The 17,527-nt window shown below is 40.1% G+C and overlaps 1 protein-coding gene across 2 annotated transcripts in view; it reads right to left on the bottom strand.

Annotated features, from left to right (window-relative positions):
• The window catches only part of WDFY4 (WDFY family member 4), a 598,790-nt gene that overhangs the window by 275,552 nt on the left and 305,711 nt on the right, over positions 1-17,527 (bottom strand). For both annotated transcript variants that reach the window (XM_053692180.1, XM_053692181.1), the window contains exons 33-37: positions 11,778-11,960; positions 10,418-10,526; positions 8,076-8,233; positions 5,419-5,660; positions 1,222-1,340 (exon numbers count right to left, since the gene is read on the bottom strand). In XM_053692180.1, the coding sequence (XP_053548155.1) occupies positions 1,222-1,340; positions 5,419-5,660; positions 8,076-8,233; positions 10,418-10,526; positions 11,778-11,960 (811 nt within the window). The remainder of the gene's footprint in view (positions 1-1,221; positions 1,341-5,418; positions 5,661-8,075; positions 8,234-10,417; positions 10,527-11,777; positions 11,961-17,527) is intronic.

Below are 17,527 nucleotides of genomic sequence, written 5' to 3'. Positions count from 1 at the left end.
AAAGGTAGGGCTACAAATTGGAAGTGTTTGTCCAAAAAGGCAAAGCTCAAGTACTGGAAATGTTCCTTGTGAATAGGAGCATGAAGATATGCGTCCTTCAGGTCGATGGTAGTCATGAACTGATCCTCCTGAACTAAAGGGAGAATAGACCGGATAGTCTCCATTTTGAAGGACGGAACTCTGAGAAATTTGTTTAGACACTTTAGGTCTAGAATGGGTCGAAAAGTTCCCTCTTTCTTGGGAACGACAAATAGATTTGAATAGAATCCTCACCCTGTTTTGCCAGAGGGACTGGGACAATCACTCATAGGAAAACAAGATCCTTGTAAATTAAATAATTACATATCTTCAGACACAATCTTCACACATCCTCCTGATGTACAAGGCTAAGAATGATTGGGGGATTGGGGGAAGTGGGGGGATACTTAAAGCTTTGCTGGGGTTTTCTTTGCCTCTTCCTGGTGGCCAGGAGTTGAATTCCGACTAGTAATTAGAATGGATTTGTGGACTCTCCATGCCATTGGAAAGAAAAAAAAAACAGATTAGAAGATATTTTATTTTATTTTATCATGGCTGAGACAAAGCATGCAATTCAAAGAAACTTTTCAATTTACTTTGTTTATCAAATGTATTTTGTTCTCTTGGAATTCTAAGTCTAAAAGGATACCTAGGTATGATCAGAACAGGAGCTGTAATGCTAGTGATTGGTGGCTACACACATATGCTTTTTGTGATTGGCTCACCAGATTTGTTCAAGCCCAGTAGTGCATTAACGCATAGGGGTCAATTCCAAACCTTTTTTTAGGTTAGGGTTAGCAAAAGAGCTTAATTGCTGATGCCCTTTTCAGGGCATCTTTTTTTTTGGGGGGGAGGGGTTACTTTGGTTTTAGTATAGGTATTTTTTTCTGCAAAAGAGCTATTGACTTCAACTAGGGCAATATGTTTTAGTGTCAGTTAAGGGTTTTTTAGGGGTGTTTTTTTTTTTTAGGGGGACATAATGAGTGTGAGTCTGTATGGTGTGGGCGTGTAATGTGAGTATAAGCCCCAGGCTGAGAGTATGCAATGTGAGTATGACCCCTGGCTTAGATTGACTGTATTTTTTACAAATAAAAGTGCACTTACAAACATCAATATGAATTATTTAACAGTACTTGTTATTAGGTTTTTTTCTGCCTTCACATCACATGACCTTACTGTGTTTCCCTATACAGATATGCCTACCTTCTTGCACAGCAGGCCCCTCTGTTATTGGTTCCTCATCTTCTTCACTTTTGGAGAGAAAAATCAGCTGCCAGGAGCTTCTCTGAGACTTGGTGTTAATACCAAAACCCTCCGGGTAGCTGAGACAAGGACATAAAAGTAAAAATAAGAAGGTTAGGGGTGGTCAATACAAGGGGATCCTAGCATTGGTCTGTGTGTTGTTTTGTTTGCTTGACTTTAGCTTACAGAAGTGCTTTTCTCTGTATGTACAGAACAACATTGTTAATAGGAAATAAAAGTGCAATTAAAAGATATTGCAGAACTAGAAAAGTTCAGAGAAGGGACACAAAGCTAATAAGGGGAATGGAGAATTTAAGCTATGAGGAGAGGCTAGCCAAACTGGGTCTGTTTTCTCTAGAAAAAAGGCGCTTGAGAGGTGACATGATTACTTTATGGTGACATGATTACTTTATGGTGACATGATTACTTTATATAAATATATTCAAGGCCCATATACAGAGATGGCAGAAGCTCTGTTTATTCCAAGAAAATTGTTTGTGACAAGAGGTCACAATTTAAGGTTGTAGGAAAGGAGATCAACAGGCCCATTTATCAAAGGGCTTGCGGACCTGATCCGACACTGTGGATCAGGTCCGCAAGACCTCGCTAAATGCGGAGAGCAATACGCTCTCCGCATTTAACATTGCACCAGCAGCTCACAAGAGCTGCTGGTGCAACGCCGCCCCCTGCTGACTCGCGGCCAATCGGCCGCCAGCAGGGAGCTGTCAATCAACCCGATCGTATTCGATCGGGTTGATGTCCGGCGATTCCTGTCCGCCTGTTCAGAGCAGGCGGACAGGGTTATGGAGCAGCGGTCTTTAGACCGCTGCTTCATAACTTGTGTTTCTGGCGAGTCTGAAGACTCGCCAGAAACACGGCCCTTCAAGCTCCGTACGGAGCTTGATAAATGGGCCTGTTAATCTCCTGCAACGGAAACGTTTTTTTACTGTAAGAGCAATACAATTGTGGAACTCATTACCAAAGGAGGTAGTGAATTCCAATACCCTAGATACATTTAAAAATTGTTTGGATACATTTCCGACTAGAAACAGAATTCATGGATATGATTGCTAGTATTAAATGGGTCACCTTTTAGTGGGATTAATTTAAGCTCAACTGGAGCTTTTTTGTAAGTATATTAGATTTGTATAGGTTGAACTCGATGGACTTCGGTCTTTTTTCAACCTCATCTACTATGTAATAACACAACGCTTGTTTGAACTAAATTATTATTGTGCAATTGCTTGCCCTGCAAAAGGGTGACTGACAGTGATTAGTGGCTACACATGTATGCTTACTCACCAGCTATGTTCAGCTCAGGATTGGCAAAGCATTGTCACATCAAAGCTGACTTTAAAATTACAATTTGAAGCAAAAGTGAAATAATCAAAAGGTATCCTTTGTTGAAAAGCATATCTAAGTAGACTCAGGAGCAGCTGTTGGTGGCTGCACATATATGCCTCTGGCATTGCTGCTCCTTCATTAAAAGATACCAACAGAATGAAGAACATTTGATTATAGGGGGTCTATTTAACAAGGGCCGAATTGCCCCTGCTCCCCTTGTTTCTGCGCGAGCCTTCAGGCTCGCCGGAAACAGGAGTTAAGAAGCAGCGGTCTCATGTATTATTGGGCTGATTGACACCCCCTGCTAGGGGCCGCGAGTCTGCAGGGGGCGGTATTGCACCAGCAGTTCACAAGAACTGCTGGTGCAATGATAAATGCCGACAGCGTATGCTGTAAATCCACTAACGCTGGACGTTGTATCATTTCGGGAGCTACAAGATATATTTGGTCTCCCTAATAACCACAGATTCGCTTACTTCCAATGCAGGCACTATAAACATAAGCTGAAATCTCTCCGTAAGTACAACTAATATTGGTAAGCTGTGCGCATTAGCAAAGTCAGGCAGAATATTTATGGGTTATATTTCAAAGATAGGGAGAGTTCAGAGCAGAGAACCTTAACGCTTGATTGATCAAGAGGAGAGGGGGGAAGGGAGGGGAAGAGAGGGGTTCACAGGAGAGAGGAGTCCAGGCGTATTGGGGTAGGTGTGTTGGAGCCCACTACTTGTATCCGAGGTGGGGTCCTGTCTGTTTTAATTTGTAATTAGTATAACTAGGGTAATGGATTATACATATGTTAGTTCGGTCGAGAATGTTAGCGACCGCTTATAATTGGACGCATTATATCTTCTTATGTTTTTCGTTCTGGGGATCTTGTATATACAGTACATGACCAGACACTGTAATGTTGAGACCATTAGTAATCGCTATGTGGAGATATCCAGTGACTGGTATGTAATTCGATACACCATATTTGTGTTGCACTCTCTCGTTTTCATGTTTTAGCATATTTTGTAAAATTTTTGAATGTGAAACATATGCCTTGTTATTATCCCTTGATACAAATAAAATTTAAAAAAAAACAAAAAAAAACAAAAAAAAACAAATGTAAGGTCAATCATAGGATGAAAGAACAAGACATTTTAAACTGCAAAATTCTGTACCTCATTTAGGTGTGTTTTTTTTAATGCTACTTGGTGTGAAAAATAAACAAATGCTGTATTGTATAACATGAAAAAAAAAAAAAAAAAAAAAAAAAAAAGCAAAGTCAGGTTCATATAAAATTGCCAACACATATAATCTTATACTTCAACACTACGAAGGTCCTACTAGGCAACAGATATTATTTAAGTTGTCTGGCTTCGCTAATTTAGCAATGGACGAGGAACTCATTGATGCTAGCTTGAATAAGATACAGACAATAACTATCTCTGCAAACTTGAGAGAATCACACTTGAAAATCTTACAGCAAGCATATATAACTCCCAGTCTCCGGTCCAAATGGGTACCTGGGGCTAAGAATATCTGTACGAAATGTAGTTTTGCCTCGCCAGATTGGATTCACCTGTTTTGGGACTGTCCCAAACTGTCCAGTTTCTGGAATAAAATCTCTTACTGGCTGTCCAAATTGATTCAAACTCAGATACGCCTTTCGCCTTAGCATGTTATTTTTTTAATACCAACAGAAAGGAAACTTAGCTCTGATACCTTTATTTCCACAGTCATTGTATTGGCAAGGCAGCTGATCCTATCGGGTTGGGCAAACAATAAAACTCCCCCTTCCAATAATTCATAAAAAAGGTTCATTCCCAGATGCTAATAGAACAGGCAGACGCAAAGGGGGAACCAGAGAGAAGGATTAAAAGGTTTATGCATAAATGGGAGGCCTATTTATTATATCTACCAGGCACTGTTAGAGATTAAATTGTCTACCCATTCAGAAACAGTCTCTTCATCTTAAATGAGAACCTTAGGGGTAATTGGTGCCTCTCTAGTCACAATAATTAATTACGTCCTGACTGGGCCTGAGTTGGTGGACGGTGGGATTCCCCCCATTCACGCATCCCCCTTCCTGCTTTTAGGTTCTGGTCTGTGGAGGGTGATCTGGAGGTACTCTGGGTAAGTTATTATTTGCGTGCTCATAATATGTATATGTTTATATTATTTATTTATTTTCTTTTTTTTTTTTTCTTCTCTCTTTCTCTTGATTTATTGGGGCCTATTTCTTAAATGCCTGTCCGACATGATCCGACATGATCTGATCCACATTCAGCATTGCACCAGCAGCTCTTGTGAACTGCTGGTGCAACGCCGCCCCCCACAGATTCGCTGCCAATCGGCCGCTAGCAGGCGGTGTCAATCAACCCGATCGTATTCGATCAGGTTGATTTCACACGAGTTCTGTCAGCCTCCTCAGAGCAGGCGGACAGGTTATGGAGCAGCGGTCCTTAATCCGCTGCTTCATAACTGGTGTTTCTGGCGAATCTGAAGGCTCGCTAGAAACACGGCCCTTCAAGCTCCATACAGTGCTTGATAAATGGGCCCCATTCTTGTTGTTTGTATTACAAAATTGAAAAATGGATTCGGACCACTCTTTGATGGGCTTGAAGACCTGTCTCTAGTTTTCCGGACTTTACTTACCATGCAAAAGAAAGACTTTTTGACTACATGAAACTATAATGCACGGAATTTGCTGTACTTGGTCTTTGTACTTATTAACACAGTATATGTATTTATTCTTTTTCTGAATGACCTGTGAGTGTAATGGATCCTGTTACTATAAATAAAGTAATAAAAAAAAAAAGCTTCACATACCTTGTTGAATGTATCTGGATCAGACAGTGCATGAGGCAGGTGACAAAGCTTAGGCTGGAGTTGTAAGTGGTGAAGATTACGTCCCAGTGAGTGACAAGAAGGTTGAGGACCCTAAGTAAACAAATAATCCCAGGAAGTGTTTGTCGGGATCTGGAAAGGCAGTGCAGGATGCTACGATTCAGGCAGCCGTACAGCATGGAGAATAGGCTTTCCCTGTTACAAGGAGCCGCAGTGTATGTAACCTGAGGATATAAAGAATGCATTATTTCTGTCATTAAAATGGCATGAGCCTCATATTCCACCGCTACTTTGCTCAGCTACTTACCTATAACTTTATTTTGATTGTGGCATATATCAGTACAATTGGCCACCAATATTGGCTAGGGTAGGGGTAGGGAGTCTAAGTTGATTGCTAAAAAAAACTTTAAAGCATTTGTGCCCAAAAGGAAGACTTTCATAAATCGGCCCCTTGGTATCCTTTGTTAAAGGGGCTTCTATGCACTACTGGGAGCTAGCTGAACACAACTGGTGAACCAATGAAAATAGGTATTTGTGTGAAGCCACCAATCAGCAGCTAGCTCCCAGTAATGCACTGCTACTCCTGAGCCTACCTCAGTGTTTTTCAACTTAAGATACCAAGAGAATGAAGCAAAGTATATAATAGAAATAAAATGGAAAGTTGTTTAAAATCACATGCCCTGTCTGAATCATGAAATAAAAAATTTGTGTTTCATATCCCTTTGAATTTCAAAACTTTTCAAGCAAGTAACATCATATTTAAACATTGATTATACAGTATTAATTGTCATATAACTAAAAAGGCTAGGACAGACCACTAGACTCACTGGCATTGCAAGAAGGCTCTCCATTCTCTCTGATCCCTATAATACATGCAATCCATTCACTAAACAATTGCCACGAATGTGTGATTTTACACTGTTTTGAAAGAAGCCTTTATTACTGCTTTGGTTGGGACACTGTTGATCGATCCGCAAGTGAAGAGGAGATGGTATTAGCAGCAGCCTGTGCGGGAAACCTGTGTTGCGGGAGATTGGCCCCTATCTGCACGTTGCAAAGTTTGAAAATGCGACTATAGAGGTTACAGGTCTATATATGATGAGGTATTGAACTGTCTGCTACCCTCCTAATCCAAGCCGGTAAGGATACACAGGGGTGAACGGCTTAAAAGGAGCAATCACAAAGCAAAGAAACATTGCGCACACAATATCCCTGCCTTATCGCAATCTATCTGGGAGTTGTTTATAACAGCCAATGTGACTCTGGCTGGCAGCAAGGAAACGCAATATACTTGGAACTTTGCATTAGCGCAATACTGTTTGGGAAGTGTCTGGAACCACCAATGAGATGCAAGCAGCGTTGAATCGACAAAGTTTGCAGTGAAGTTGAATAAAAAAAAACTCCAATAGCTGACGTCACGGTACGTTGCTTTGATGGATCAAGTAAGTGATTTGAAATGAGGTATACCTCTCGATAATGCTTGCAAGTGGTGTTTACCATATATGCTCTCTCATATCAGAAGCCCTGGACGGTCATGCGGGATACGTGAGTAAACTGACCTAGGATGCAGCAGATAACTGCGGTCATCCTATATCCAAAACTTTTTTGCAAGGAAAGAATTCCTTTATGCTGATGTTTGTATTTGCTTTGTGTAGCACTTGATGGATTGATCTACTATAAAGTGCCTTATATGTAACAGGTATATATATGAATGTATGCTCTCTTTTCCACTACAGATTGGAGGATTAGTTTGGAATAAACGTTATTATATGCTTCATAGTGCTTAGTCCTCTCTTTCAAAGGATAGTATTGTATATCCATGGTTCTTTTCATATTTTTTGGAAAATATATGCTTTGAGGTTTGCAACGATTTAGTAATAGAATCATTTAAGAATCTCTTGTAGTATTAATACTTCTCTCCATCCCTATATTACATTTTTACCTAAATTCAATAATTAGTAAAATTGTGCACAAACTTTTGGACATTACGTGTACTCCTAACAGGCTAAACTTTAATGGTATCTTAAAGGGGCATGAAACCCTAAATTTTTCTTTCATGGTTCAGATAGAGAATACAATTTTAAACAACTTTCTAATTTACTTCTATTATTTCATTTGCTTCCTTCTCTTGTTATCCTTTGCTGAAAGGTTTATCTAGGCAAGCTCAGGAGCAGCAAAGAACCTAGGTTCTAGCTGCTGATTGGTGGCTGGATATTTATACAGATTGTCATTGGCTCAACCATGTGTTCAGCTAGAAACCAGTAGTGCACTACTGCTCCTTCAACAAATGATACCAAGAGAATGAAACAAATTAGATAATAGAAGTAAATAATAAAGTTGTTTAAAATTGTATGTTCTACCTAAATCATAAAAGAAAAATGTTGGGTTTCATGTCCCTTTAACTAGAGCACAAGTGAACTAATCAGCTGATCAGTAACCATGGTTGTTAACCTGCTCTAACCCATCATGAAACTCTGACCCGTTAGGGGTACCTGATAACTGGAGTTGAGAAACACTGTTGTAAAAGATTGGGAAGACATTATCAATCTTAGAAATTGGAAAAGACAACAAGATACAATTGAAAATAAAAGATGTGGTAAGGGAAAGGTGACCGCAGGTACTGAGACAAGATGACTCACAGCTGTAATCTGTTTGATGAAGAAGAGCAAAATGTCGCAAGGATCAGCCATATATACACCACAGTACAGCCTGTCCAACAGCTTCTGGCTGAAGTATGTCAAGTTTCCAATGGCCGTCACATCCAAAATCTCTGTGTCTGGAGAGGACTCGCTGATCCCTAAATTACCAAAGGTAACAGCCAAGAAAAAGATAAATGCATTAGGTATTACGGTGAAAAGATCCAAATAACAATGGGATTATAGCGGCACAGAAAATAGCCCAGACAGTGTATAAATCAAATCAATATCATGCCATTAAATAGTTCTAAGTATTTTTTAATCTCTTCTTCTAGCACAAAAAAATCTAAACAAAAAAATATATATTTTACCTAACTGCTGCCCCTGTTGCATTATTAACCCCTAAATCACAAGACCTTCATAACATTTAACTACCACACTGCTAAAACCACCTAACACCCTAACTGCTATTAAACCCTAAACTACCAGACCCTCATCATAATTAACCTCCTAACCACTATAAAACGATTGTAAAAAAAAAGTCCCCTTGCTAATAACCCCTAAATTATCAGAACCCCAATGCAAAAAAAAAAAAAGACCCTCAACTCACAAAACAAAACATTCCTAATGCTATTAACCGACCAAGAGCTAATTACCCCCACCAATGTTTTTTGAAAAATCAAATCAAGCACTATGATTAAAGGGACACTGAACCCAATTTTTTTTCTTTCATGATTCAGATAGAGCATGCAATTTTAAGCAACTTTCTAATTTACTCCTATAATCAAATTTTCTTCATGTTCTTGCTGTCTTTATTTGAAAAAGCAGGAATCTAAGCTTAGGAGCCAGCCCATTTTTGGTTTAGAACTCTGGATAGAAGTTGCTGATTAGTGGCTACATTTTAGCCACCAATCAGCAAGTGCTTTCCAGGTTCTGAACCAAAGATGATCCAACTCATAAGTTTACATTCCTACTTTTCTAATAAAGATGCATAGAGACCAAAGAAAAATTGATAATAGGAGTAAATTAGAAAGCTGCTTAAAATTGCATGCTCTATCTAATTTATGAAAGAAATAAAAATTGGTTCAGTGTCCCTGCACATTGTATGTAGGTTTTAAATCAAACAGTAGCAATGGGATAGTTTGAATTAAATCATCCAATAGGAATAAAAACACAGCAAGAATGGCTTAATAAAAGGAAAAGAGGCAAAATGATGCAAAGGACAATATGAAGATGGCACCTTGCTGCACTGGATTCACATTTCTGACAGGAGACTTCAGGCAGTAAATCGATGGTGAATTATTTTTTTTTAATTTTTTTTAGGGAATATAAAAAAAAAAAAGGTTTTATTGTAACATTTTTTTTTTGTATAACATTGCTCCAAACACAGTTGCAAACACTGCTGCCAAGGCTCGACAGTATATTCGTACAGTACAAACATTTTGTGATTGGCTGATGGCTGTCACGTGGTGCAGCAAATGTAAGAAAAATTTTGAAAATTGGCAGGAAAAAAAATCTATTGCTCATTTGACATTCAGAGTAAGTGCTATTGTATTGTCTTGTTATTATGCGTTTGTCTAAAAGGCAATTCTACTGTATTTAAAGGGACATTAAACCCAAAAATTTTCTTTCATGATTCAGACAGAGAATACAATTTTAAACAACATTTCAATTTACCTATATTATCTAATTTGCTTCTTTCCTTAGATATCCTTTGTTGAAGAAATAGCAATGCACATGGGTCAGCCAATCACATGAGGCATCTATGTGAAGCCACCGATCAGCAAATACTGAGCCTATCTAGATATGCTTTTCAGGAAAGAAAATCAAGAGAATAAAGCACATTAGAAGTAAATTAGAAAGTTGTTTAAAATTGTATTCTCTATCTGAATCATGAAAGAAAAAATTTGGGTTTAATGTCCCTTTAATGGTCTTTTAACCAATTAATTGCAATATCAAATCGAACTATACTAATTTCACGAGACCTACGGCTGTCACTAGCCCGAAGTAAATACTAAAAGATTTCAAGAATTAAAGAGTTAATGCTCGAAGAACCGTACAAGGAATATTTAAAGTTGGTAACAAGAGCAGCTGAACCTGCAACACAAGTGAATATTACAATATCCTTGTTGTGAAACACTGATCTACACATTGTGATAGGAAAGAAGGGCAGAAGCACGGAAGGGAGGGAAGAAAGGAAATACAAAATTAAGGAAAGGAAGAAAATGATAATGTTCAACTGGAGGAAATAAAAACTTAATTAAAAATATTTGTTTTCTGAGTTACAAAACACATTTTGTGATAAAGCGACGTCATGTCACTATAGTAACGGCGCTGTTTAGTACCTTGCTGTTCCCTTTTGCGGCTAATCGCATGAAACATTTCCATCGTCCACTGCAAGATCTCTGTCTGGAACAGGTTTTTTTGCTCTATACTGTCATCTGCTGGAAACACCTGCAGGGACAACTGCAAATCAGCACTTGCATGAAATGACACCGTAAAAGATCCCAGCTAGGTAACAGGGTTCTTCAAACTTTTTTCACAAAGACCCAGTGCAAGGATACCACACACCTTCATGACTGAAGTAATATTCAAGATAGCTGCAATTTTTGTCAAAGTGACTAAACTGTGTGTGTACTTTATTCCTGATTGTAGTCAAACTTGTAAGTGTTGTAAAAGGTAATAAAAACACCACTCTCATACAACACACATGCATACAACACACTCTCATACAACACACACACTCTCATACAACACACACACCCTCATACAACACCACACACACACATTCATACAACACACATTCTCCTACAACACACACTCTCCTATAACACACACTCTCCTAAGACACACTCTCATACAACACACACACTCTCATACAACACATACACACACTCTCATACAACCCACACACTCTCAAACAACACACACACACTACACACACTCTCATACAACACACACACGTCATACAACACACACACTCTCATACAGCACACACACTCATACAACACACACACACACTCTCATACAACACACACATACACTCTCCTACAACACACTCTCATACAACACACACAACACACACTCTCATACAACACACACACTCTGATACAACACACATAACTCACACTCTCTCATAAAACACACAGACACACACACTCATACAAACACACACACACTCTCATACAACACACACACTCCCATACAACACACACACACTCTCATACATCACACACTCTCATACAACACACACTCTCATACAACACACACTCTCATACAACACACACACTCTCATACAACACACACACTCTCATACAACACACATACCTCTCACTCTCTCATACAACACACACAGACACACACACACTCATACAAACACACACACACACTCTCATACATCACACACTCTCATACAACACACACACTTTCATTTAACACACACACACACACTCATACAAGACACACACACTCTCATACAATACACACACACTCCTACAACACGCACACACTCATACAACACCCAGATTCCACCCAAGACCACCCAAGCATTTCCAAAGATCGTCCAGATGCCCCCTCCAGAGTTTTTGGAGATATGTGAAAATGCTTCCGCAAAATATTATTTCTCTCTTGCTCTATATCAAGGTGTATATATTTATAAATTAAGCAAGATTAGTGGTTTGAAGGGACACAGAGCTGAGTTCAAACCTCAAGAAGATATTCCAAGGGGTGTCCTTGCTTGACAGCAGAGAGCTGGGTGAGGCTCTGCCTTAAGATAAGGTGCAGTAACTCCTGGACTGGTTTCATGGCAGACTGAATGTGCAGCTCTGTTTCTCTCTGTAGGTCTTCAGTCCCTGTATGTGTTGTTTTACCGTTTGATTTACATGATTCCTTTAAAGAAAGTGGAGACCAAGTAATCATTATGTGTCAGTTTACAAGTGGAGCGCTAATTAAAGGGACAGTAAACCTTAAAAATAATGTTATATAATTCTGCACATAGTGCACATTATATTAGCCAAACAGCTCGCTCCTGCTGTTAGACAGAGTGGGAACGAGCTGCACTGTGTCTAATGGCGCGGTCGGGCCGGGCTGTGACTATACAGCTGGCCCGATGCGCTCAGTAAAAACAACAGACCCGCTCAGCAGAGTACGGAGAGCGGGTCTGTAAAACAGTGGTATTTTTACAAAATAAAAACGGAATATTATGATTTACAAAGTTTGGCTAATATAATGTGGTTTACTGACTCTTTAACCCAATGCATATTCTGATGTGCCCTAACCCGACATGAACATATGAATATTTCACATTCCAATGTTCTTCACATAACAGAATATGTTCTATTTATTCATAAATACATATTTCTACATATATGTGATGGTAGTTTGGTACAATGTATATTTATACCTATATCTATATATATATATATATATATATATATATATATATATATATACACACAAAAGTGAGTAGACACCTCACATTTTTGTAAATATTTTATTATATCTTTTCATGTGACAACACTGAAGAAATTACACTTTGCTACAATGTAAAGTTGTGAGTGTACAGCCTGTATAACAGTGTAAATTTGCTGTCCCCTCAAAATAATTCAACACACAGCCATTAATGTCTAAACTGTTGGCAACAAAAGTGAGTACACCCCTAAGTGGAAATGTCCAAATTGGGCCCAAAGTGTCAATATTTTTTTCCAGCACTGCCTTAACCCTCTTGGGCATGGAGTCCCCCAGATCTTCACAGGTTGCCACTGGAGTCCTCTTCCACTCCTCCATGACAACATCACGGAGCTGGTGGATGTTAGAGATCTTACATTCCCCCACCTACCATTTGAGGATGCCCCCCAGATACTCAATAGGGTTTAGGTCTGGAGACATGCTTGGCCAGTCCATCACCTTTACCCTCAGCTTCTTTAGCAAGGCAGTGGTCATCTTGGAGGTGTGTTTTGGGTCGTTAACATGTTGGAATACTGCCCTGCGACCCAGTCTCCGAAGGGAGGGGATCATACTCTGCTTCAGTATATCACAGTACATGTTGGCATTCATGGTTCCCTCAATGAACTGTGGCTCCCCAATGCCGGCAGCACTCATGCAGGCCCAGACCATGACACTCCCACCACCATGCTTGACTGTAGGCAAGACACACTTGTCTTTGTACTCCTCACCTGGTTGCCGCCACACACGCTTGACACCATCTGAACCAAACAAGTTTATCTTGGTCTCATCGGACCACAGGACATGGTGCCAGTAATCCATGTCCTTAGTCTGCTTGTCTTCAACAAACTGTTTGCAGGCTTTCTTGTGCATCATCTTTAGAAGACGCTTCCTTCTGGGATGACAGCCATGCAGACCAATATGATGCAGTGTGCAGCGTATGGTGTGAGCACTGACAGGCTGACCCCCCACCCCTTCAACAGCTGCAGCAATGCTGGCAGCACTCATACGTCTATTTCCCAAAGACAACCTCTGGATATGACGCTGAGAACGTGCACTTAACTCCTTTGGTCGACCATGGCGAGGCCTGTTCTGAGTGGAACCTGTCCTGTGAAACCGCTGTATGGTCTTGGCCACTGTGCTGCAGCTCAGTTTCAGGGTCTTGGCAATCTTTTTATAGCCTAGGCCATCTTTATGTAGAGTAACAATTCTTTTTTTCAGATCCTCAGAGAGTTCTTTGCCATGAGGTGCCATGTTAAACTTCCAGTGACCAGTATAAGAGAGTGTGAGAGCGATAACACCAAATTTAACACACCTGCTCCCCATTCACACCTGAGACCTTATGACACTAATGAGTCACATGACACCGAGGAGGGAAAATGGCTAATAGGGCCCAATTAGGACATTTTCACTTAGAGGTGTACTCACTTTTGTTACCAACCGTTTAGACATTAATGGCTGTGTGTTGAATTATTTTGAGGGGACAGCAAATTTACACTGTTATACAGGCTGTACACTCACTACTTTACATTGTAGCAATGTGTAATTTCTTCAGTGTTGTCACATGAAAAGATATAATAAAATATGTACAAAAATATGAGGGTTGTACTCACTTTTGTGGGATACTTTGTGTGTGTATATATATATATATATATATATATATATACTGTGTGTGTATATATATATATATATATATATACTGTATATATATACTGTGTGTATATATATATATATATACACACATGATTATAAATAGTTAGTATATATATATATATATCTATTTAAAAATACATAAAACATATTCTGAAATGTACGGAACATTGGAATGTCAAATATTTACAATAAATATATACTATAACACTTTATTAACTATGAATACTGTGTTGCATAAATATGTTTTTACATGTTTCCATCTACTTAATTGCAAAGATATCCAATGCACTTATATATGTCTATATATGTATACCAAAGCTTTCCAAACTTTTCATGTTGGTGACACACTATTTAGACCTACATCATTTCGCGACACAGTAATTCAGTTGTACTAGCAAACAGGAGGTTAAATTAACGGTTTTAAGAGCTAAGGACACATACATAAATGATATAATAACAAAATGTATTTACAAGTAACAGTATGTATGTGCATGAATTAATATCACCAATAGCTACTTACTATTTAATGGGATGTAAGAGGTTGATGGGATGAACACAGTTTCTGAATATTTAGTGGAATATTAGATAAAGACACTCGCATTTCATCATCAAGCATTTTTAAGCTTCCACTTCCTATCCATATATCAAGAGCAGGAGCAGCAATGCACTACTGTGAGCTAGCTGCAAAAAAACACTTTGACTTCTGACTTCAGCTCAGCGTTTAAGCTGCTGCCCTCAGAGCTCTGCGAGTCCGACTGACTACGGCCTGCGCTGCAAACACACTGCTGTCCCACTCACTGACTACACGTGCAGTCACGAGACGATTGAGGAGACTACATCTGCAGTCAGGAGCCAATGGGAATAGTTTCGGTTCCCACTAAGCTGGGCCAATAGGTTAAGATGATATGTGACCCCCTAGGTATCAATCACGTGTCAACCATGTAATATGCGTAGCAGGCAGGCGGAAAGTCGGAAACCAAAAAAAAATTTAAAAAGAATTTTACATTTAAAAACAATTATGCTGAAGCAGGGACACACCTACACACTGCCACCGACACACAGTTTGGAAAGCACTGATGTATACAGTTGTATTTATGTGTCTATATGTGTATATATGTCTGTAAATACATATATACACATATAAATACATACAGTATTTATATATATATAAATCTGACCCTTCAGAGAACTGACTGACAATCCCTTCTCCAGACCTTCCTGGAGAAAAGACGAAATCCTAGGAATCCGGACCCTACTCCAAGAGTAGCCCTTGGATTTACCCCAATAAAGCTATTTACGCCATACCCTATGGCAAATCTTTCTAGTAACAGACTTGCGAGCCTGAACCATGGTCTCAATGACCGACTCAGAAAAACCACGAATAGACAGAACTAAGCATTCAATCTCCAAGCAGTCAGCTTCAGAGAAACGATATCTGGATGAAGGATTGGACCCTGAGATAGAAGGTCCTTCCTCAGAGGCAGCCTCCAAGGTGGAAGAGATGACATCTTCACTAGGTCTGCACACCAGATTCTGCAAGGCCACACAGGATCTATTAGAATTATCGATGCTCTCTCCTGTTTGATACGAGCAATGACTAGAGGAAGGAGAGCAAACGGAGGAAACGGATATGCCAGACTGAAATCCCAAGGAACTGCCAGATCATCTATCAGGGCGGCCTGTGGATCTCTTAACCTTGAACCGTACCTTGGAAGCTTGGCGTTTTGCCGAGATGCCATCAGATCCAACTCCGGCATCCCCCATTTGAGGGTTAAACTGGAGTGCCCACTCCCCGGGATGAAATGTCTGTCTGCTCAGGAAGTCCGCTTCCCAGTTGTCCACCCCTGGAATGTGGATGGCAGAAAGACAGCAATTGTGAGCTTCTGCCCACTGAACAATCCAAACCACCTCCTTCATGGCTAAGGAACTCTGAGTTCCTCCCTGGTGGTTGATGTAAGCCAATGAGGTGATATTTTCCGACTGAAACCTGATAAACCGGGCTAAGGACAACTGAGGCCAAGCCATCAGACCATTGTAAATCGTTCTCAACTCCAAGATACTCATGGGGAGAGTAGACTCCTCCTGAGTTCATAGTCCCTGTGTCTTTAACGAGTCCCAGACTGCTCCCCAGCCCAACAGGCTGGTGTCTGTGGTTACAATCACCCAGGAAGGTCTCTGGAAGCATGTACCCCGAGACAGATGCTCCTGAGAAAGCCACCATGGAAGAGAGTCTCTTGTTGACTGATCTAGATCTATCCTCTGAGACAGATCCGAATGGTCCCTGTTCCATTGTCTGAGCATGCATAACTGCAGAGCCCTCAAATGAAATCGAGCAAAGGAAATTATGTCCAAGGAAGCGACCACCAGACCATTTAGCTCCATACACTGAGCCACTGATTGCTGAACAGTAGACTGCAGAGAGAGGCAAGACAAAAGAATTTTGGATTTTCTGACCTCTGTCATAAAAAAATTCATAGATAGGGAATCTATTATGGTCCTTAAGAAAACTACCCTTGTAGCTGGAACAAGGGAACTCTTTTCTAGATTCACTTTCCATCTGTGGGAAGGTAGAAAAGACAACAAGATCACTGTATGAGAGTTTGCTTGTTTTAAGATGGCGCCTGAACCAATATGTTGTCCAGGTAAGGCACCACTGCGGTTCCCCGAGACCTGATCACTGCCAAGAGAGCAATAAACTAAAAGTGTTTGTCTATAAAGGTGAATCTCAGGAACTTTTGATGATCCCTGTGAACGGGAACATGAAAATATGCATCCTTCAAGTCTATGGTTGTCATGAACTGACCCTCTTGGACCAAAGGAAGAATGGAACGAATGGTTTACATTTTGAAGGACGGTACCCTGAGAAACTTGTAGAGGCACTTTAGGTCTAGAATAGGACAAAAAGTTCCCCTTTATTTTGGGGAACTACTAACAGATTTAAATAGAATCCTAGACCCCTTTCCCTTATAGGAACTGGAACTATCCCTCCCAGGGAAGAAAGGTCCCGAATGCAATTCAAGCATGCCTCACTTTTTACCTGGTCTGCAGATAATCTTGAGAGGTGGAACCTGCCCCTGGGAGGGAAAGTTTTGAATTCTATTTTATAACCCTGAGATACGATGTCCACAGTCCAGGGATCTGGAACATCTCGTATCCATGCTTGATAAAACAGAGAAAGTCTGTCCCCCACTTGGTCCGATCCCTGATTGGGGGCAAACCCTTCATGCTGGTTTAGACTCAGCTGCGGGTTTCTTAGATTTCTTCCCCTTGTTCCAAGACTGATTGGGTTTCCAAGAAGACTTGGAGGCCTATTTATTAAAGGTCTGTCGGACTTGATCCAACAGTGTGGATCAGGTCCG

Source organism: Bombina bombina, chromosome 9, assembly GCF_027579735.1.
Source record: "Bombina bombina isolate aBomBom1 chromosome 9, aBomBom1.pri, whole genome shotgun sequence".
Lineage (NCBI taxonomy): Eukaryota > Metazoa > Chordata > Amphibia > Anura > Bombinatoridae > Bombina > Bombina bombina.
The sequence above is the reverse complement of the archived record's forward strand: the minus strand, read 5'-3'. Positions and strand labels throughout refer to the sequence as shown.